Source organism: Haliotis cracherodii, unplaced genomic scaffold (genome assembly GCF_022045235.1).
Source record: "Haliotis cracherodii isolate W230 unplaced genomic scaffold, xgHalCrac1.p SCAF_6, whole genome shotgun sequence".
NCBI lineage: Eukaryota > Metazoa > Mollusca > Gastropoda > Lepetellida > Haliotidae > Haliotis > Haliotis cracherodii.
The window spans coordinates 20081294-20102185 of NW_027266319.1; the positions used below are offsets into that span (position 1 = coordinate 20081294).

General features: G+C 42.2%; 1 protein-coding gene across 2 annotated transcripts in view; it reads right to left on the bottom strand.

Moving 5' to 3' along the window:
• Positions 1-3334: 3334 nt before the first annotated feature.
• The window catches only part of LOC139444995 (stabilin-2-like), a 207475-nt gene continuing 189917 nt past the window's right edge, over positions 3335-20892 (bottom strand). Inside the window, exons 32-43 of one of the 2 annotated variants that reach the window (XM_071226035.1) lie at positions 19354-19521; positions 19162-19204; positions 16962-17114; positions 15473-15651; positions 14291-14426; positions 13174-13301; positions 12453-12569; positions 11440-11574; positions 8706-8804; positions 7253-7297; positions 5585-5716; positions 3335-4813 (exon numbers count right to left, since the gene is read on the bottom strand). In XM_071226035.1, coding sequence (XP_071082136.1) covers positions 4715-4813; positions 5585-5716; positions 7253-7297; positions 8706-8804; positions 11440-11574; positions 12453-12569; positions 13174-13301; positions 14291-14426; positions 15473-15651; positions 16962-17114; positions 19162-19204; positions 19354-19521 — 1434 coding nt within the window. In that variant the 3' untranslated portion in view covers positions 3335-4714. Of the gene's footprint in view, positions 4850-5584; positions 5717-7252; positions 7298-8705; positions 8805-11439; positions 11575-12452; positions 12570-13173; positions 13302-14290; positions 14427-15472; positions 15652-16961; positions 17115-19161; positions 19205-19353; positions 19522-20892 lie in introns of both variants that reach the window. The other variant, XM_071226034.1, reaches the window with a different exon arrangement.

Below are 20892 nucleotides of genomic sequence, written 5' to 3' on the forward strand. Positions count from 1 at the left end.
GAAAATTTAATTGTTAATTTGCTGTGACCTTGACATTCAACTAGTTAGTTGCAGCAGTGAACGTGTGTTTGTATTATTATGAATAGTTGACTCCTGTTTGGTGACAATTCAAATAACCAAAGCTAAATATACTACTCAATAGATGTTAAGGAACACCCAGTTCTTTCAAATTGAAAAAGTTAATCTGTCATGGCATTACATTACAGTAATATGAAAGAATCGGGTGTTCCTGAACTTCTTTTGAGTAGTATAAAATATTTCTCAAAAATTCCACTTTATAATCCAGCTTGGGTGATACTAACTTTATCCCAAACGGACGTATTGTCTGCATAACAAGAGTCAACTGTCCTCCATACTTTGAGATTTTTATTCTTCAGCATTCCAGCAAATACTTCCATATTTCCATGAAGCTGTGAAATAAAGAAACATGCAAGTGTGTTGACATCCTTTGTTCTATTGTTACAGGACATGACAGATTAACTATAGCCATATGAAAAATAAATCAGTGTCTTCCTTAACTTCCTTTGAGTAGTGTATGTAAATAGAATGACATCTGATCATTATCAAAAGTTTGGTAGTATATGTGACAGTTTGTCAGGGTTATGGGATGAAATATGAAAAAGGCCACACATGCACAACCTGGTTCAATGTATTTATTAAAACATAAATCATAATAGTTTTTAGCATTTATTAACTCTACAAAAAAGATTTCATAACATGATGTATCGTGGATCTTTGTATTAAGAACTAAAACCATGTGGCCCAGGAAGCGAACGTATTGATATGCAATCATATAAGGTCAGTTAAAACACTGATTTGTATAAAGAATGGTATTGAACAGACAAAACATTGCCATTAGACCATGGATTGATAACTTTGTGGTCCATTGAATCACAGGAGAAGTGGAGACACAATGCACTGCAGCTCACCTGCATGCTCTGGAATGTTGGATGATGAAGATCCAATAATAAAAGCAGTCAAAAGGCCAAGATTGAGGCTTAGATTAAATTGTGACATAAACTGACATTCTCAATGTATCTTAAATTACATACTGTTGCACAATAATAACAATAGTCCTGAATTACTCACACTGCTAAGTACCTGAGAAAGGTGACCTGTCATGTCAGGGCAGTCAGGGCTAGTAACTGAAGTACGGGACATTACAATTTCAAAATAGTTGCCATGGCAGCCATGCTAAAAATTATACAATAATTTCAATGGCCTTGACCATGGACTCTAGATATACAGTATATTAGGCTAAATAAATAATTGGTTCTCAAGAACTGCCCGCATCATCATAAAGTTTGCCGCATGTTTCGTTTTTATTTCCATTCTTAAACAAATAATTTCGAATCCTAATAGAGTTAAGTTTATTATTAGAGAGTTTTCAGATTGTTATCAGTCTTTGTAGGGGTTTCTCATAAAGATTTAACTTGTAGACTGGTCTAGACGTCGGTTAGTGGGTCCTTATTGGAGAAGGACTCTTAATTCTGTGAATATGGTATTCTATTATAGAGTGAATAGTCTTTGTGCAAGAAGAGTTTAGCTGTACATTGTATAATCAACATTGGGCAATACTGGAGAATATTATGTAAGCACAGTTTCATTTGACCCCTCTCTTCAGCTCTTTTTGTTTCAAATTAAAAACAGAGGCCTCAAATTAACAATACATGCATCTAAATTTAAAATACAATTGGTTTATATTCTGAGTCACATCACTCTGAAATGCAGAGACATCATCAGCTGATTTACTTTTATTATACAGACTGGTCTAGATACAGATAAAATAAAACAAATAATTGAAGCTAGGCTATGTGTAAAATATTGATAAAGCTGTGTAAAATGAGGACAATATTCATGTCATTATGATAAATTAGGAGATCAACCTGTTTTCAATGTAGAGCTAGGTTACATGTATATTTAACTGCACTAAATTGAATTTGGAACTGAATTAACAGCATGAGATTTCAAACGTTTAATTTAGCATTGTTAAATCTACAGGTAACCTAGCTCTAGATGGAAAACACTGGATGTTTATCTCCATTCTACCATGACTAAATAAAACCTGAACTCTTTGGTGTTCGTGAATACTTCAAGTGAAGTGGCATGGGTTGAGTCCAGTGTTTTGAGTGGGTTGTCAATCAGAATTCACAGAATCTCTGACAACAGCCTTAAAACAAAATGTGGTGTTTTGTATGCTCAAGCAATTTGTTTACAGCGTAATACCTCACACAAACTTATGACGTATGCTAACATGAGGTGGGCACCCCTAAGAAAACTAAACAAGACATACAAAGGTTTCGTTTCACACCACACGTCACTATAATGATGTCATATCACTCATTGTGACATCACAGTTGTATATAGAAAAGTGCCAAATAGCAAGCTCTCTCTTGTCTTCAAAACTTGAAATACATTCTTGTAGATTTGTATTGTGTTTTCTGCATAATATATTTTGTCACACATCCTTTGAATATCAGGGGCGGTCGGGTAGTGTTCGTTCGTCACGCCAAGACCTGGGTTCGAATCCCGACATGGGTACAATGTGTGAAGCCCATTTCTGGTGTCCCCCGCTGTAATTGCTGGAATATTGATAAAAGCGGCGTAAAACCAAACTCACTCACTCACTCACTTTGAATATCGTAGTAACAGCAACTTTGCATTTTGTGACCTATAATTGTACATATAATTATTTAAATATGCGTACCAACAATGACTGTAAAAACTATTCTAAGAAATATTAGATTCTGTGATGATACAGCCGTCAAATCGGCTGTTTCTATCAGATGGGATTTATTGTGATTTGAAACCTCTGATTGACCAATCAAAATCAAGTTTTTTTCCAAATTCAGGCAGAATACTTTTTTGTGGCTTAAAAAAAAATGATTAATATACAGTAATTATTGACATGCCATGAATATCGAGAAGATTTTCAGGCTTCAATTGCTATTTAACTATTGTCGTTTAGCCAGTCAGAATGAAGCACACACACTCACATTTGTGCTATATCTGAACTGAGTTTTAAGTCAAGGTGTCTCCGGTTGATGTGGGTGACACAAGACATATACTTGTTTTCATCACTTTAGTCAAACCCATGAGGAAGGGTACAGTGACAAACAAGACAGATGCTGGTGCATCTAAGGGAGGCAACTCTGCACAACAAATCGCAGTGCCAACACTGCTGTGCAACATGTGCTTGATTGTCAAGACTTTTGTAAAGAAAACTAACATGAAATCATCCATGGCAACATAATGTTTCATTTAATGTTATTTGCCCTCTGCCTATTGACAATAAAAGTACACTGGTCTGTCCGTAACAACTAAAGTTAGGGGAACATATTTAAGGGTTCGTACTTCTTTGTATTTTTTAGCCAATTGCATAGAAAAAACATGTTGACAGAGGAAGGCCGCATCTCGAAATATTTTTTTTATCAACAACACATTGTGACAATGCCTATGAGATGAAGCCATGATCAAGGTACTTTGACACACATGACAAACACATGGAAAATGGGGAACATAAGAACACATGATGTGAATCACTGGATTGCCTGATCCAGACTCGATTATTTACAGACCGCCGTCATATAGATGGAATATTGCTGAGTGTTGCGAAAATAAATAAATCATATACCCTAAAAAAGTGAAAAGTGGAGAAAAAATACAATGTGGAAAGACTAATTGTACATGATAAACTACAGGACAATAGGTTACACAAGGTTGAACAATATGCTTACTAGCTCTCAACAAACTCTCTCGGCAGAATTTGATTTCATACATTATTGTCCTTGTATAATTTCACAGGAAGTCAGTGATGTGTCACAAGTCTGTGACTCTTGCAATCCTGAAATATACCACTCAATAGGGATAGAGAGAATGTGACTGCTTGGATATGTTGTCATACAAATAGTATTTGATATTACCCTGGAACATAGGCAGGGTGTTTTCTAGACCTGCTAAGAGGCCAATATTTGGCTCCAAGTCAGTCAGTAAAAGTCTGAAACTGGAAATATTGCTATGTTAAAATAACCCAGAATTTAGGACATTAAGAACTTTTGAGAAATCCCAATTTTAAAGAAAATAATTATTCCCCCAACCCCCCTAATTTCCGGCCAACGGAACTTGGTTTAGAATCTGACATAAATCCCTGTGAAGCATGTGCATCTTCATTTCAATTGATTAAACATAAATACACTACAATACCATATTCGACGTAATAAGCGCCCTGCCTTAATAAGCGCCCACCGCGATAATTGCTAACATATTGACTAGTGAACAATCCCAATTAGCACCCCTTCCAATTGATCAATGTACGCAAGACTGATTTATTCGCGTATAATACACACTCGTGTGTTATATGCACCCTTAATTATGGGCAATGAAATTCTGGAAAAATATATCTGTTGTACATAAACATTTCAGGCTGTCAGCATAAACCACAAAATTTATCTTTCAACTCTGTTTTTCCCACTAAAATAATATTCTAATAAGAGCCCCCTATTTCTAATTTTGAGAGTGCCCTGGGCGCTTATTACATCGAATACGGTAAGTTTTTTTCGTCACGTTACGACAATGTGAACTATCTCAGTATCCCTATCATGTGTGAAGTAGTATTATCAATAACCACTGCTTCTGCTTGACAGTCTCTGTTCTGGCCAGGGGTTGGCTCTACTCTGTAATACTGAAAGTCTTGGCATCCCAATTCTCCTCCATCTCAGCTGTCATCGCTGGCGCGGCTGCTGTAGAGGGGGTTGTGGAAGTTGATGTTGTCGGCCTGTTGGAAGGTTCCCGAGTCACTGTCACCCTGGTGAGCCTGGAGGCGAGCAAACGATAAACTGCTGTCTGATCCCTGGGAGATGAGAATGGCATGATTACCGGGGACAGAGCAGGTACTGCCTGTCAGTCTCTACAGACCTCAACAGCACTAACCTTAAGTTTGATTAGTATAACTGTCAAATGATCAGTTTTCGGAAATTATTAAATAATTTCATTTTAAATCCTAAGGCATTTCCTTTTTCAATAATTGATTCATGGATTGGATGATCGAAATGTAAAATTTATGATGAGGAAGTTTATTGTTTCAAAGTTGTTTACCAATGAAGGGAGGTAATTCTTGAAATTGTTAATAAAAAATCAATTTCTCTCAATGAAATGAATCTTTTTTATACAAGATGGATAATGCTTATATATTACTGGTAAATCATTTCAATATCTACATATAATATTTTAAAAAACTATAAACACGTAAATGTAATTACAAAAAAGCCAAAATACTGTAGGTAACAGATTGCTGATTCAAAAACTTCACAATGAAAAACAGTTTACTACAAATAAGGGACTTCACTACTGGGTGGCTGTGGAACACACATTTATGATTTAGAAGACTTAGTGCTCAGACAGGGACTGTTTAATTCACTATATTTCAGGGCCCATTTCAGGACTGTCGTAACTCCCACACTTCAACATTGACTTACAGTAGTTGTAACCCTACTTTCACTTTGATAGTCAAATGTTTCCATAGTAACACTGCCCCTGTACCCCTCCTATAGCAATGTATCTACAATAGTTTCGGTACTAAACTGACCTTTCTCAATCTCCTCCAGACATCCATGAACCCGGTGACTTTCGTCCTTCGATACACCAGCACGGCGATGATGATCGTGATGATGATGAGGATGAGGAGAACACCAACGACTGGTCCGACGATCCGGCCGGTCTGTAACAGATGACATCATCACAGGCATGTCCTAGTCTCCCAAACAAATGTAGGTCATGCTGACCTCATTCCATTTATAAGTGGGTCAGTGAATGTGATTTTACTCCACTTTTAGGTAATCCAGCCAAATAACAGCCAAGGTCATCAGGGAATCCTGTCAGAATTGGTCCCCAGCAACCACAGACCATGCTGGTCATAAGAGTTGCATGACTTAATGGATCAGTTGGTCAGGCTCGGTGACTTTTGTTGGCGGTCTTCGTACCCCGATGACATGAATTGTTACTCTTGATATAAATCATTGGTTTATCTCTTTCAGATTTGATTAATAACATGCAGCTATCCTATCCTATACCTGGAATAGTGCTGAGAGCTGTGCTGAACAACAAACAAACTGGAGTGGCCTTCACACAGTGTACCTTAGTGGCATGGTTTAACGGGACAAGCAAGTGCTTAAAGACAAGACTACGCAACAACCAGAAATAAAAATTGGAATGCAAATTAATCTGTAAAGAATAAGTCCCTGTGCTTCAAAGACACTTGTGTGGATGTTGATTATGATTATCATGAGGGTGCCAACTCCCTCTTGGTACGCCAGATGCCAAGCCCTGTTAAGCAGTATTCCGGATGCTGCATGGCAGCATGCTTTGATTCATGGAATTTTGACCTGGTACACGGATGCCACCATTTCTATGCTGATTTGTCTCTTTTTCTTCCAAAGATTGTGAGTGAGTATGCTTTTACGCCGCTTTTATCACTATTCCAGCAATATCAAGGCAGGGACACCAGAAATGCATGGGCTTCACACATCGTACCCATGTGGGGAATCGAGCCCAGACCTTTGGCGTGGCAAGCGAGTGCTTTGACTAACCCACCGCCCCCTCTTGCAAACATTGACAAATCAATAACATATTTATCCCTCGGCCTATAAGCATGCATGGTCATGCATTCTATGTGAAAATCGCAGTCTGATACACTTGAACCAGCTGTGAACACGGATATGACTCCAGAGTTCTTAAAGTGGACAGGCAGCAAGGCAATGATTGAGGGTGTTCTGTAGTGTGTCTCGGCAAACACGGAGGTGCTGATGACAATATTTCATGTCATTATGGTATGGTGCCACACAATCAGCCCAGCTGCATATCTTCAACACTCAATCATATTGGAGTCCACATTTAATTACAAGCAATATCTTGTCACTAGGATTGAGTGAGTTGTGTTTAATGCCGCTTTAAACAGTATTCCAGTCATATCTTGGCGTGTCAGCTTAATGTGGGAGGAAAGCCCCAAGTGATGCAGGCCTTAGACGTTTACCACTTCAGTGAAACCCACGAGCACGGGTATGGTGCTGACAAACCTAGAAACATAATCAGGGCAAACTGGGATTTGAACCCACAACCATAGGTTTCTGGCGTGCCAAAGAGATGCAACTCTGCACAGCGAATCGCGGCGCCTTAGACCACTGGGCCACCCATGCCCCCTTGTCACCAAGAGGCAACCATCCATCTCACTAACTGCCACATAGAAACATGTACTTACTCCTGCCTTTGTTGTGGTGGTTGTGTCGGTTTTCACCCCAGGTTTCTGTAAACATGATATAATATGTAAAAGTGATTGAGTGGTATTCCAGTCATATCACGGCGTGTCAGCTTAATGTGGGAGGAAAGCCCCAAGTGATGCAGGTCTCAGACCTTTACCCTTTCGGTGAAACCCACGAGCACATGTATGGTGCTGACAAACCTAGAAACATAATCGGGGTGAACTGGGATTCGAACCCCCAATCATAGGTTTCTGGCATGCCAAAGGGACGCAACTCTGCACAGCAAATCACGTCGCCTTAGACGACTGGGCCACCTGTGCCCCCATATATGTAAAAGGTACCACTTACATCAGATATCTCACCTCTGTTCTACAAGGTCATCTATTGATACAACATGACATAATTTTTTAATTTGAAGTTTAAACGATACACAGATTTTCCATTGGAAGAGAGGCTGGTCACCTGACCACAATTTGACGTTCATATGTTTTTCACGAGACCGTGTTCTTGAAATGACGTAAACCCTACCAGACTACTTCCACATTCCTTACACCAATACATACATTTAGGTCTATGATACATTAGTTATATAACTGTTATGTGCACTGCTGACATCAGATACATCACCTCTGTAATTTGAGGTTGTCCATTCACACAACATAATAATTCTATAGCCAAACTCCATTCATCCAGGTGCTACGTGAATTTATTCCCAATGAAATCATACAGAAAATGTCAGGATCGATGAAAGTAATAATCATAGTAATGTCACTATAACAATACATGATCACTTCAAGCAGTTATAGTCTGTAACTCAATGTTTCTGAAATAACAGCGTGTCAATTATGAATGTTTCAATGTACACTACTCAAGAGAAGTTAGAGAACACCCAACTCTTTCTGTTGTGAAGGGGGGCGGTCGGGTAGCCTAGTGGTTAAAGCGTTCGCTCGTCACGCCGAAGACCCGGGTTCGATTCCCGACATGGGTACAATGTGTGAAGCCCATTTGTGGTGTCCCCCGCCGTGATATTGCTGGAATATTGCTAAAAGCGGCATAAAACCATACTCACTCACTCACTCACTCTGTTGTGAAGGAGTCAGGTGTTCTTTAACTTCTTTTGAGTAGTATATATCTAAAGGTCATGTTCCCAAACAAAAGTAAAACATAAACACAACTACCAGAATGGATAAGACTTGTGAGGCATGCCTATGTCTGTTCAATAAATCAAATTTAATAGCTCTTTTTCACTTTCCCATACAGATTCAAAATATGACATGAAGTTTATTCTGTGTTGTAGCTTGTACATGCACTACCCTGGGTGCCGTTGTACAAAACAACCTTGGCGCTACGACTGTCGTAAGTCTGTGTTAAGGTATGGGAGTTTTGATCACCTTAGCGCTAAGATCGCTTTGTACAACGGCACCCTGATCCTTGATTTGTGAATGTTCTTACATTGTCTTCGTCAGCCCATAGGGGGCGCTGTATGAGGTGGATGTAGCCATTGAGAGTCTGGATGTTTGGGTCTACGATCTGGATGCCATTAACTTGATACTGAAACCAGACAGAAACCATGGTAAATTCCTTGTATTACACTGCTAGTGGCATGGGTAAAGTAGAAATGGCATGTTTAAAACATAACCCCACCTGCAGGGCTCATTTGTAAATAATATTATAGCATAATGGTTTACTATATGAAACGTGTGATAAATATATCGCGCAAAAGTAAACAGGACAAATACAGTGAAGCAGATGAATGGACAGCGTCATTCACAAAATAATACTGGGGATCCTTTATTATTCTCATTGAAAAGGAAGGTAGTGAATTGAAATGCCATTCATTAGTGCAATGCCATTCATTGAATTCGCAGATGAATCAATCTTATAAAAATCAGATCTTAGTTCTCGCTACTGCTAAATAAAGGAATTCTGAGGAATACCATTACAAGTCACGACAAAGTGACATGTCACGAATGATGACCAACCAATGGAATTACCAACTGATTAGCCAATCAGAAGGCAGCTTTCTCATGCTTTACAGCACTAGTTCCAAACTGGCGACTAAGCTTCGAAACAGATTTTTACAAATTCTCCATTAAAATTTGAAAACCCAAATAAAAGAAGATTCTGGAATGGCTAATAGAAGGTCTAGATTGAATGGATTCAGCTGTAAAGCACGTATCTGTCATTTGGAATGCCTCGTGTGAAACTTTTCCAGCTTGCATGATCAGAAAACACATTCCGACTGTCACTTCCTTGATCTGGTACGTAACGTTCTGATTGTTCGGATGACAGGTTGGTCTGACGTGACCCATAATGGGATGTCTTCAGATCTTTGTTTAGTGGAAGTGAGAACTAAGATCCGATTTTAATGAGATTGCAGATGGGTGCAAAGTACAGATGTTGTTGGCACACATATATTTGAAAAGGGCACATGTAAACATTGAAATAAGGAAATAAGAAACATTTCTATCCCTGGTCAACAAACTTGAGGTCATAAGCAGGGTAATGAGTTGGTTGCATCTGCCTGTATATAATCCAGTTTGGACCAGGCAAACCACTGGCTGACAGCATGACCACTATCTCATGCCGTTGTGGCATGGTGGCACAATCAGACAAGATACAGAGCCAGACCATACTGGTCACAGAGCTGGACCACCCAGGACTCAGAGGTGGATCCCCCAGGAAACAGAGCCGGATCACCCAGGACACAGAGCCGGATCACCCAGGACACAGAGCCGGACCACCCAGGACACAGAGCCAGGCCAATCAGGACACAGAACCGGACAACCTAGGATACAGAGCCAGACCACCTAGGACACAGAGCCGGACCGTCCAGGACACTGAGCCGGATCCCCCAGGACACAGAGGTGGATCCCCCAGGACACAGAGCTGGACCACCCAGGACACAGAGCCAGGCCAATCAGGACACAGAACCGGACCACCTAGGACACAGAGCCGGACCACCCAGGACACAGAGGTGGATCCCCCAGGACACAGAGGTGGATCCCCCAGGACACAGAGCCGGACCACCCAGGACACAGAGGTGGATCCCCCAGGACACAGAGCCGGACCACCCAGGATACAGAGGTGAATCCCCCAGGACACAGAGGTGAATCCCCCAGGACACAGAGGTGGATCCCCCAGGAAAAAGAGCCAGACCACCAAGGACACAGAGCCAAGCCAATCAGGAAACAGAGCCAAACCACCTTGGACACAGAGCCGGACTGCCCAAGACACAGAGTTGGACCACCCAGGACACAGAGCCGGACCACCCAGGACACAGAGTTGGATCACCCAGGACACAGAGCCGGACCACCCAGGACACAGAGCCAGACCACCCAGGACACAGAGCCGGACCACCCAGGACACAGAGCCAGCCCAATCAGGACAGAGCCTTAACCCAGGATACAGGGGCAGACCACCCAGGACACAGAGCTGGACCATCCAGGACACAGAGTTGGATCACCCAGGACACAGAGCTGGATCACTTAGGACAGAGCCGGATCACCCAGGACACAGAGCCAGGCCAATCAGGACACAGAGCCGGTCACCAGGATACAGGGGCAGACCACCCAGGACACAGAGCAGCACCAACCAAGACACAGGTCTAGACCTCCCAGGACACAGAGCCAGACCACCCAGGACACAGAGCCAGCCCAATCAGGACAGAGCCGGTCACCCAGGATACAGGGGAAGACCACCCAGGACACAGAGCAGCACCAACCAAGACACAGGTCTGGACAACCCGGGACACAGGGCCGGAGCACCCAGGAAACAGGGCCACACCACCCAGGACACAGAGTTGGATCACCCAGGACAGAGCCAGGCCAATCAGGACACAGAGCCGGACCACCCAGGATACAGGGGCAGACCACCCAGGACACAGAGCAGCACCAACCAAGACACAGGTCTAGACCACCCGGGACACAGGGCCAGAGCACCCAGGAAACAGGGCCACACCACCCAGGACACAGGGCCGGACCACCTAGGACACAGGGCCGGACCACCCAGGAAACAGGGGCACACCACCCAGGACACAGAGCTGGATCACCCAATCCCTATCGTAGTCGGCAAGCATGAAGCAGGGGATTGAATCTCACCTGGAATCCCTGGACTAAACACATAGTTCTTTACAAATCAAGGACTAATCCAGTATTTTTTTAAATAACATCAACCTGCTACTTACATACGACCCATTCCGTGTGATGACCAGGGGCTGACCATCCAACGACTCAACAGTTAGAGGGAAGGACACTGAGGTGTTCAGATATACACGTGAGTTGTTGACAACATGGTTATTCAGGTCCCGAAGGCTCAGCATCTGCAACATGGGCAAGGAAATAAATGCTCAATATCAATAATGCTATATAAGTTTGTAGGACGTTTTCAACTCTTTACAACCAGAGATGGATCCATAGGTGGTGTGCAGGGGTGCAACCAGAGGTGAGGAGGTGCAGGGGTGGATCCAGATGTGGGAAAGAACTGGGGTGGATTGAGACGGGACGATGCGCAAGGTTGGATTTGGAGTGAAAAGGCACAGGGTGGATATAGAGACAAGTTGCAGGTTTGGATCCAGAAGTGAAGAGGTGCAGGGATGGATCCAGTGGTGAGAATGGTGCAGGGTGGATCTAGAGAAAGGTGCAAGGTGGATCCAGTAGAGGTACAGGCTGGATCCAGTAGAGGTGCAGGGTTGGATCTAGAGGTGAAAAGGTGCAGGTGTGGATCTAGAGATAAGGTGCAGGTTTGAATCCAGAAGTGAGGTGCAAGGTGGATCCAGTAGAGGTGTAGGCTGGATCCAGTAGAGGTGCAGGGTTGGATCTAGAGGTAAAAAGGTGCAGGTGTGGATCTAGAGATAAGGTGCAGGTTTGAATCCAGAAGTGAGGAGCAGGTTGGATCCAGTAGTGAGGTGTAGGGCTTGATTCAGAGGTGGGGTGCATATGTGAATCGAGAGGTGGTGTTACCCAAATTATGTCCATTTATTTTATTTTATATGTTAAGCAAAAACCCCTCCCCCATTTCCAAAAAGCTGTATCCCTGCTTGCATTGTGCTACCTTGAATATGTAGCAGTCATTATGGACCCCCAGTCCCCAGTTTAGGCATCTTTAAGACGAGGGAGACAATTGTGGTCTGGCACTGACACAAGGGGAAAGAGAGTGATCTAGGCAACAAGCTCTCCCACCACGCTATGTGATTCTTACCTCAAGATCCATGATAGATTCATCAACTGGAACAAAGACTGTGATAGACTGGAACCGATCTTTCAGTAAATCTGTCAAATTCTGGGCAGACGGATCTGAGTTGACAAATTCCAGACTCTGCAATACAAACATTAAAGGGATATATCTTACATCAGACAATACGAGTGATATATCTTACATCAGACAATATGAGGGTATCTCTAACATCAGACAATATATAAATTAATACGAGTGATATATCTTACATCAGACAATATAAGGGTATATCTTACATCACACAATACAAGTGATATATCTTACATCAGACAATACGAGTGATATATCTTACATCAGACAATATGAGGTTATCTCTAACATCAGACAATACAAGTGATATATCCTACATCAGACAATATGAGGGTATATCTTACATCACACAATACAAGTGATATATCTTACATCAGACAATATGAGGGTATATCTAACATCAGACAATACGAGTGATATATCTTACATCAGAAACAGGAGTGGGTATATCATATATCATGATATAAGAGGAGTATATCTTGCATCAGACAATATGAGGGGTATCTTACATCAGACAACATGACGGTATATCTTACATCAGACAATATGAGTGGGTATATCATATATCATGATATATGAATGGAATATATCTCACACAAAGTGGGACAAATATGGTGGCTATGTCCTGGTGAATATGACCATATGTTATGCTCACCTCAAAGAAGCGCAGAGTAAAGGGGAGATACGACAGTGTGTCGTAGGCATCTCTGTTGCACCACGTCCCGTTACCAACGTAGCCATTCAGACATTTACATAATACCGTTCCGTTTGTTATGTCTGTCACTGAAAATTGACAAACAACATATGACACTCCATCATCAGTGACCCCGGATACAATAGTCTGTCTTACAGACCCTGATACAAATATATATCAAATACAGCCCATGCAAGTCTATAATGTTTGGCAAGTCTAGATCACTGCAGTATCTGAAAATGAAGAGAGTCACCGGGCTCCTTTTTATTATATTTTTATTAAGATAACTGAACAACTGTTTTTATGTACGATACGTTCATTTCAGAGACTAGATTTTAGTCTACGGATACAATATCACTATTTTGTTATCTTTATGACTATTAGTTATGTTAATAGTTGTTTGTGTTCTGTCAAAGCCATGTGATATTGTTATGATTATTATATTATGATTTATATACAGCAATTACACCGCTGCCTACAGGCACTAGAGGGTTTTTACTTTTACCTCACATATCGGGTACCCATTCCGCTGAGTGAACTAAGGCACATTTGAACTGAGTCACTTGCCCAGGGTGACGCCACACGTTCTGACACTTGTGTTTCGGGTGTATGTATGTATTTGTGTTTCCACCATCTGGTCATCTACATATCTACACATTGTGAGCTGTGATCAAGCCTTAGGGGTCTGATGACATACTAACCCAGCCAGCTGACATTCACACACCCAACAGATGCTCAATAATACTCCCCCATGAAAGAGTGTGAATGACTGGAATTTCTTCTTCATTTCAGCTATCATGCAACCAGTGTCAGGAGGCAAACTAACGTAAGGGAAATATCGGCTTACTTCTCTTAGACTGGAACATTAATTTTAATGAGCCTGACTTCTTAATTCAACATGTATGACCTCCACTGACAAAAAATAAGAAAGCCATGATCAATTAATGTTTTACAATTTACCAAATGCACATACACAGACACACACAAATATTAAACTTTTATCTCATGTCCCCTGTACAACATCAGTGTTATTGTCCTAATGTCAAACGTTTAGCTTGTCTTGCAAAGCTTCACACACCTGCTGGTGGAGTGTAGAGGCAGTGGGCAAAGGGAGAGCACCCTCCATTGTTTCTCGCACATGCGTTGATTGTGTGGATACATGTATGTCCGTCACCATGGTAACCAGGATAGCATGTACAGTTGATGGTTTTGTACTGAAAAGATTGACATACAGACCAGTGGCAATATTTAACACGGTTATACAGTCAAGTCGTATCTGATATGTTTACTTCCAAGCACACAATCACTTAACAACACTAAGCTTTCCAAAGAAACTAAATGAATCTGAGTGGGTATGATGATATGGGATACACTGCCTTGATTGTGTCAATATTTCACCCACATCATTCGGCATTATTCATGGAACAATTCCTCAGTAGTCATGGATGAAATCTGAAGTTTTCATTATTATTTTTCAAAATTCATGATTAAATCACTCATGGAGATTTCCCCAGTATTCATGGAAATATTCCCCAGAGGTCATGGAAATATTCCTCTGTATTCATGGACATATTCCCCAGTATTCATGAAATATTCCCCAGTAGTCAGGGAAATATTCCTCTGTATTCATGGACATATTCCCCAGTAGTCAGGGAAATATTCCCTTGTATTCAGGGATATATTCCCCAGTATTCAGGGAAATATTCCCCAGTAGTCAGGGAAATATTCCTCTGTATTCATGGAAAATATTCCTCAGTTGTCAGGGAAATATTCCTCTGTATTCATGGATATATTCCCCAGTAGTCAGGGAAATATTCCTCTGTATTCATGGACATATTCCCCAGAAGTCATGAAATATTCCCCAGTAGTCAGGGAAATATTCCTCTGTATTCATGGACATATTCCCCAGAAGTCATGAAATATTCCCCAGTAGTCAGGGAAATATTCCTCTGTATTCATGGACATATTCCCCAGTAGTCAGGGAAATATTCCCTTGTATTCATGGACATATTCCCCAGTATTCATGAAATATTCCCCAGTATTCAATATACTATTAATCGTATATATCCTTATATCTTTAAAAGTGAAACATGCAATTGTAGTGATTCAAGAGATTAGGGGTGTGGTCTCGTTGGAAAACATAGGTCTAAGAAGACGCGCTGCCTATTAGATAAAATTCTGTAAACAAATCAGATCATGTTATATCAACATTATTTGAATCTGTAGTCCTCAGTTCTCGGTTGCCCAGACTTCTACTTACATCATATTGACAAGAAGCGTATTCATGACACTTCCCGTTCTGGTTGTCACACGGGGAATAACATATGTGTCCATCTCCAATGTACCCATCGTTACACCGGCACGTGACCTTGTCTCCGACCCTGGAGCACTGAGCATTCTCGCTGCAGTTCCCGTTCTGGTAGTCACAGCTGTTAATTGCTGAAACCATAACAAAAGTGTAATAATGATTAAGACATTTTTTTAATTTGTAATTATGTTTTTTCTTAAGGAGGGACTAGATTATAACTGTAAACCTTAGTTACTAAAAAATACCAGAAAATAACCTGTCTTGACTATCTGCCGAAACAGATCCTACTGGGTGTAACAGGCAAAATAGCAGTGAATCTTATATGAATGGATCACTGAAAATCCAAGTTTTTGACACCAAGTTTTCCAAAATGAGCACAAGAGATTATTCTGCACACCACAAACTTCATACTGATAAATGGGTGAGTAATGGACAAACACATTCGTGACCAACTCGTGTTATTCCGGGACAAGCCGAATAGCGACTCGTGCCCCTCTCATGGCCATTTTTGCTACTGGGTTCTGTCTAATCGCTAAAACAGCATACCTATAACAATTGTCAACTTGTTGCGTAATGGTTCACATATATTTCCCCATATATTATATATATTTCAGATGCAATTTAAAGCACATCGGGATGTGCGGAATTATACAGTATGATTGAACACATTTAACTGTGTCTTGGGTATATTTTTAGATGCAAGACATATGTAAAATCAAAAATTATTTATGAGGGATTATTTGACAAAGAACTCGAAATCATACGCCCATTCTGAATGGTTTGTCGTATTTTCGCACAAACAGTCATCGATATGGGGACAATTCTTCTTGCTGGTTACGGAAAGGGGTGAGTGGTGATGAATGGAACCAACGTACAGGACAATTCTGATGTGACTGTCATGATGACTCTGATGTGGGTGGCTCCTGACTAGGACCTGGACCAGAGGCGAGTTGTGTGATATATTGTTTAAAGACAAAAGTTCACCATAACTTGTTACACTACAAGTCACTAATGTTAAAGTTTCTGTCTGACTCTGCATGCATTTCTTCTGACCTGTATATGTTTGAATAAAGATAAAGCTTCAGTCAACTTCTGTGTTTGCATCTAAATACTTTTCATCAGGGCTCCGGTAAAAAATTTCCCAATCAGACACTCTTGAGACCTACAGTGGATACCCAGTTAGGGTACAGTAAGAGGGGTTCATAAATTTTGAACTCGTCCCAGCCTTAAAATTTTGCAAATTTCATACTTACTGCATATCACATGATACAACTATATGTGCAGAAACTACCGAATAATGGACGAAAATTATATTTTCAATATGAATGTAATGGTCTGGCAGGCCCCTCCAGACATAACACACAGGCCTCCCGTGGAACAGGGGAAACACTTGCACTCCCCTTGCTGTCCCCCCCCCCCCCCCCATCTCCCACAGACTTACAGACATTACAGCCTGGTCCAGCCAGTCCCTCCAGACATGACCCACAGTCCTCCCCATGGAATTGGGGGAAGCACTTGCACTCCCCTGACCCCTCCACACCATCCATACACAGGCCGTTGCCGTAACACGGGGTCTCCGGTCCACCAGGGCATTCTGCATAAGAGAAAGACAGCATTCCATATTTCATCACAGACATTCATAAACAGAAAAATAAAATAAAAGTACCCAGATAATATGTCCCTGCCGTTAAAACTTTGGTTGATAAGTTCTCACTTACCGTATTCGATGTAATAAGTGCTCCGCACGAATAAGCGCCCATGGCGATATTTGCTGATATATTGGCTTGTGAACAATCCCAATTAGCACCTCTTCCGATTGATCAATGTACACAAGACTTATTTCTTTGTGTATAATATGCACTCGTGTGTTATATGCACGCTTAATTATGGGCATTTAAATTCAAGAAAAATAGATCTGCCGTGTATAATACGCACAGACTTTCTTTTGTATCATTTCAGGTACATAAATCTAGAAATTTATGATCTTTCAACTTTTTTTTCACCAAAATTATATCCTAATAACAGCCCCCTATATCTAATTTGGGGAGCGCCCTGGGTGCTCATTACGACAAATACGGTTAGTTAGAAAGATTTATGTTTCAACATAATCCCCATACACATAAATACACTTTTACCAACAATTTTATTCGAGTTTCTTAAACATCCTTCTCTTGTTTGTCCAAAAGGTTCTTCACAGCTGCTGTGACATCATTGTTCGAGCCGAAGTGTGTTCTGACAAGAGCTTTCATCATGTGTGGGAACAGATGAATGTCTGAGCAGTGTCAGTGTCTGGAGACAGAGCAGGAGAACAAGGGGGGTGCTGAAGGTGCTCAAAGTCACACATTTCGGAAGATAGTCCATCATGACGACAGCCTCAGCATCCCAGAACAGGAAGGTCTTAACTTTTCAAGCTGACGGGACAGTCATTGCCTTCTTTGGAGGTGATGTCAAATGCTTCCACTGGTTTGATTGTTTTGGACTGGAAGAGGTAAATCCAGGCTTGATCCATACAGAAATCACTGCAAGAACCTTTCTGGATCAGCTTCAAACAGAGCTAGATTATCAAGAGCTATGTCATGCCTGTTGCATTTTCAATCAGATGTCAGAAGCTTTGGAACCCGAGAGCTGATACTTACTTCATCAGTTTCTGTGATAATGGAATTTACTATCAAGCAACATGATGCACAGTTATTTGCAATCAGTCATCACCATATCGAGGATTCTCTGAATCATTTCTGGTGTAGGCCTTCCAGGACGGGTGTCATCTTCAAGGCTCTGCCTAAACTCTGCTGCCCACGTCCACCTTCTCTGGTGCTATACTCTTGATGTACCTTGTGTTGTATACAGTATATTCATGGATGGCTTTTGGCGGTGCGCCCCATTTTCTGCAAGTACTTGACCACGGCATGTTCCTCACGTGTGTCTACTTACACATAGGTCACAGACCCCTCCTTATTTAGTGAGTGAGTTGGGTTTAACGCCGCTTTGAACAATATTCCAGTTATATCATGGCGTGTCAGCTTAATGTGGGAGGAAAGCCCGAAGTGATGCAGGTCTCAGACGTTTACCACTTCGGTGAAACCCGAGCACAGGCATGGTGCTGACAAACCTAGAAACATAATCGGGGCAAACCGGGATTCGAACCCACAATCATAGGTTTCAGGCATGTTCAAGGGACGCAACTCTGCACAGCGAATTGTGGCGCCGTGTGTTTTGAGGAACTACTTACTACATTATGTAATGTCCACTACAAAAGCTTTCACGATTTCACTATTCCTTCTATGCGAGGCTCAAGCAAGGGGACACCAAGTGATGCAAGCCATGAAGACGGCAGACATTGTTGCCACCTAATACACAGTAATAGAGCAATACCTTATCCTTCCCGGATCTTTACAGAATTGTTTGAAATGGGCAGTCTGTCTCCTAGAGAATAAATCCAAAAATAAACCCAACTCAAGTCTAGAATGATTTGGTAAGTCTAGATTGGCTCAGCCCTGAAATTAAGCATTGTTCTGAGCTCCTTTTGGATTTGATATTTTGTTTTGTAGACATATATATTTTAAAATTTATTTCCTGGGCTAAATGCTAGTCTAGGCAGGCTGTTCAATAAATCTGATCTAGATAAGAACGAAAAACCTCACCTGCACAATTGCTTCCAAAGTATCCTGAGCAGCAAGCAGGTGTCTGCAAACAGTGAGTGAGTGAGTTGAGATTGATGCTGCTTTGAATACCATTTCAAAAGGAAGATTTTACATGAATTATCAGTAAAATGTCTTAAAAGCACAGTTTTTCACCCAAACTCTGTAACTGAATACCAGTGCACATGTACTTACCACTTTCACTGACTGACACATGCCATTGCAGCCGAGGTAGTTGTAGGTCTGACCAGCAGACCCACCCACACTGTAGGTGCACTGGAACTTGACGAGCCCCGCCCCCTCCACCGGGGTGTAGCCCTGGGGGCAGGTGATGTTAGCCGCCCTACAGGATGTACAGGGACCCTGAAGACAGAACACTGACACTAGTTCACTGATACTTGACGAGCCCAACCCCTTCAGGTGACAATCCCACCCTACAGGATGTACTGGGACCCTGAAGACAGAACACACTGACACTTGTACACTAATACTTGTCGAGCCCCACCCCTACAGGTGACAATCTCCACCCTACAGGTGACAATCTCCACCCTACAGGATGTACAGGGACCCTGAAGACAGATCACACTGACACTAGTACACTGATACTTGACGAGCCCCACCCCTACAGGTGACAATCTCCACCCTACAGGATGTACAGGGACCCTGAAGACAGATCACACTGACACTAGTACACTGATACTTGACGAGCCCCACCCCTACAGGTGACAATCTCCACCCTACAGGATGTACAGGGACCCTGAAGACAGATCACACTGACACTAGTACACTGATACTTGACGAGCCCCACCCCTACAGGTGACAATCTCCACCCTACAGGATGTACAGGGACCCTGAAGACAGAACACACTGACACTAGTACACTGATACTTGATGATCCCCACCCCTACAGGTGACAATCTCCACCCCTACAGGTGACAATTTCCACCCTTACAGGTGACAATCTCCACCCCTACAGATGACAATCTCCACCCTACACGATGTACAGGGACCCTGAAGACAGAACACACTGACACTAGTAAACTGATACTTGATGATCCCCACCCCTACAGGTGACAATCTCCACCCCTACAGGTGACAATCTCCACCCTTACAGGTGACAATCTCCACCCTTACAGGTGACAATCTCCACCCTTACAGGTGACAATCTCCACCCTTACAGGTGACAATCTCCACCCTGCAGGTGACAATCTCCACCCCTACAGGTGACAATCTCCACCCTACAGGTGACAATCTCCACCAAACAGGTGACAATCTCCACCCCTACAGGTGACAGTCTCCACCCCTACAGGTGACAATCTCCACCCTTTCAGGTGACAATCTCCACCCCTACAGGTGACAATCTCCACCCTACAGGTGACAATCTCCACCCCTACAGGTGACAATCTCCACCCCTACAGGTGACAGTCTCCACCCCTACAGGTGACAATCTCCACCCTTTCAGGTAACAATCTCCACCCTACAGGTGACAATCTCCACCCCTACAGGTGACAATCTCCACCCTACAGGTGACAATCTCCATCCTACAGGTGACAATCTCCATCCTACAGGTGACAATCTCCACCCCTACAGGTGACAATCTCCACCCTTACAGGTGACAATCTCCACCCCTACAGGTGACAATCTCCACCCTACAGGTGACAATCTCCACCCTACAGGTGACAATCTCCACCCTTACAGGTGACAATCTCCACCCTTACAGGTGACAATCTCCAC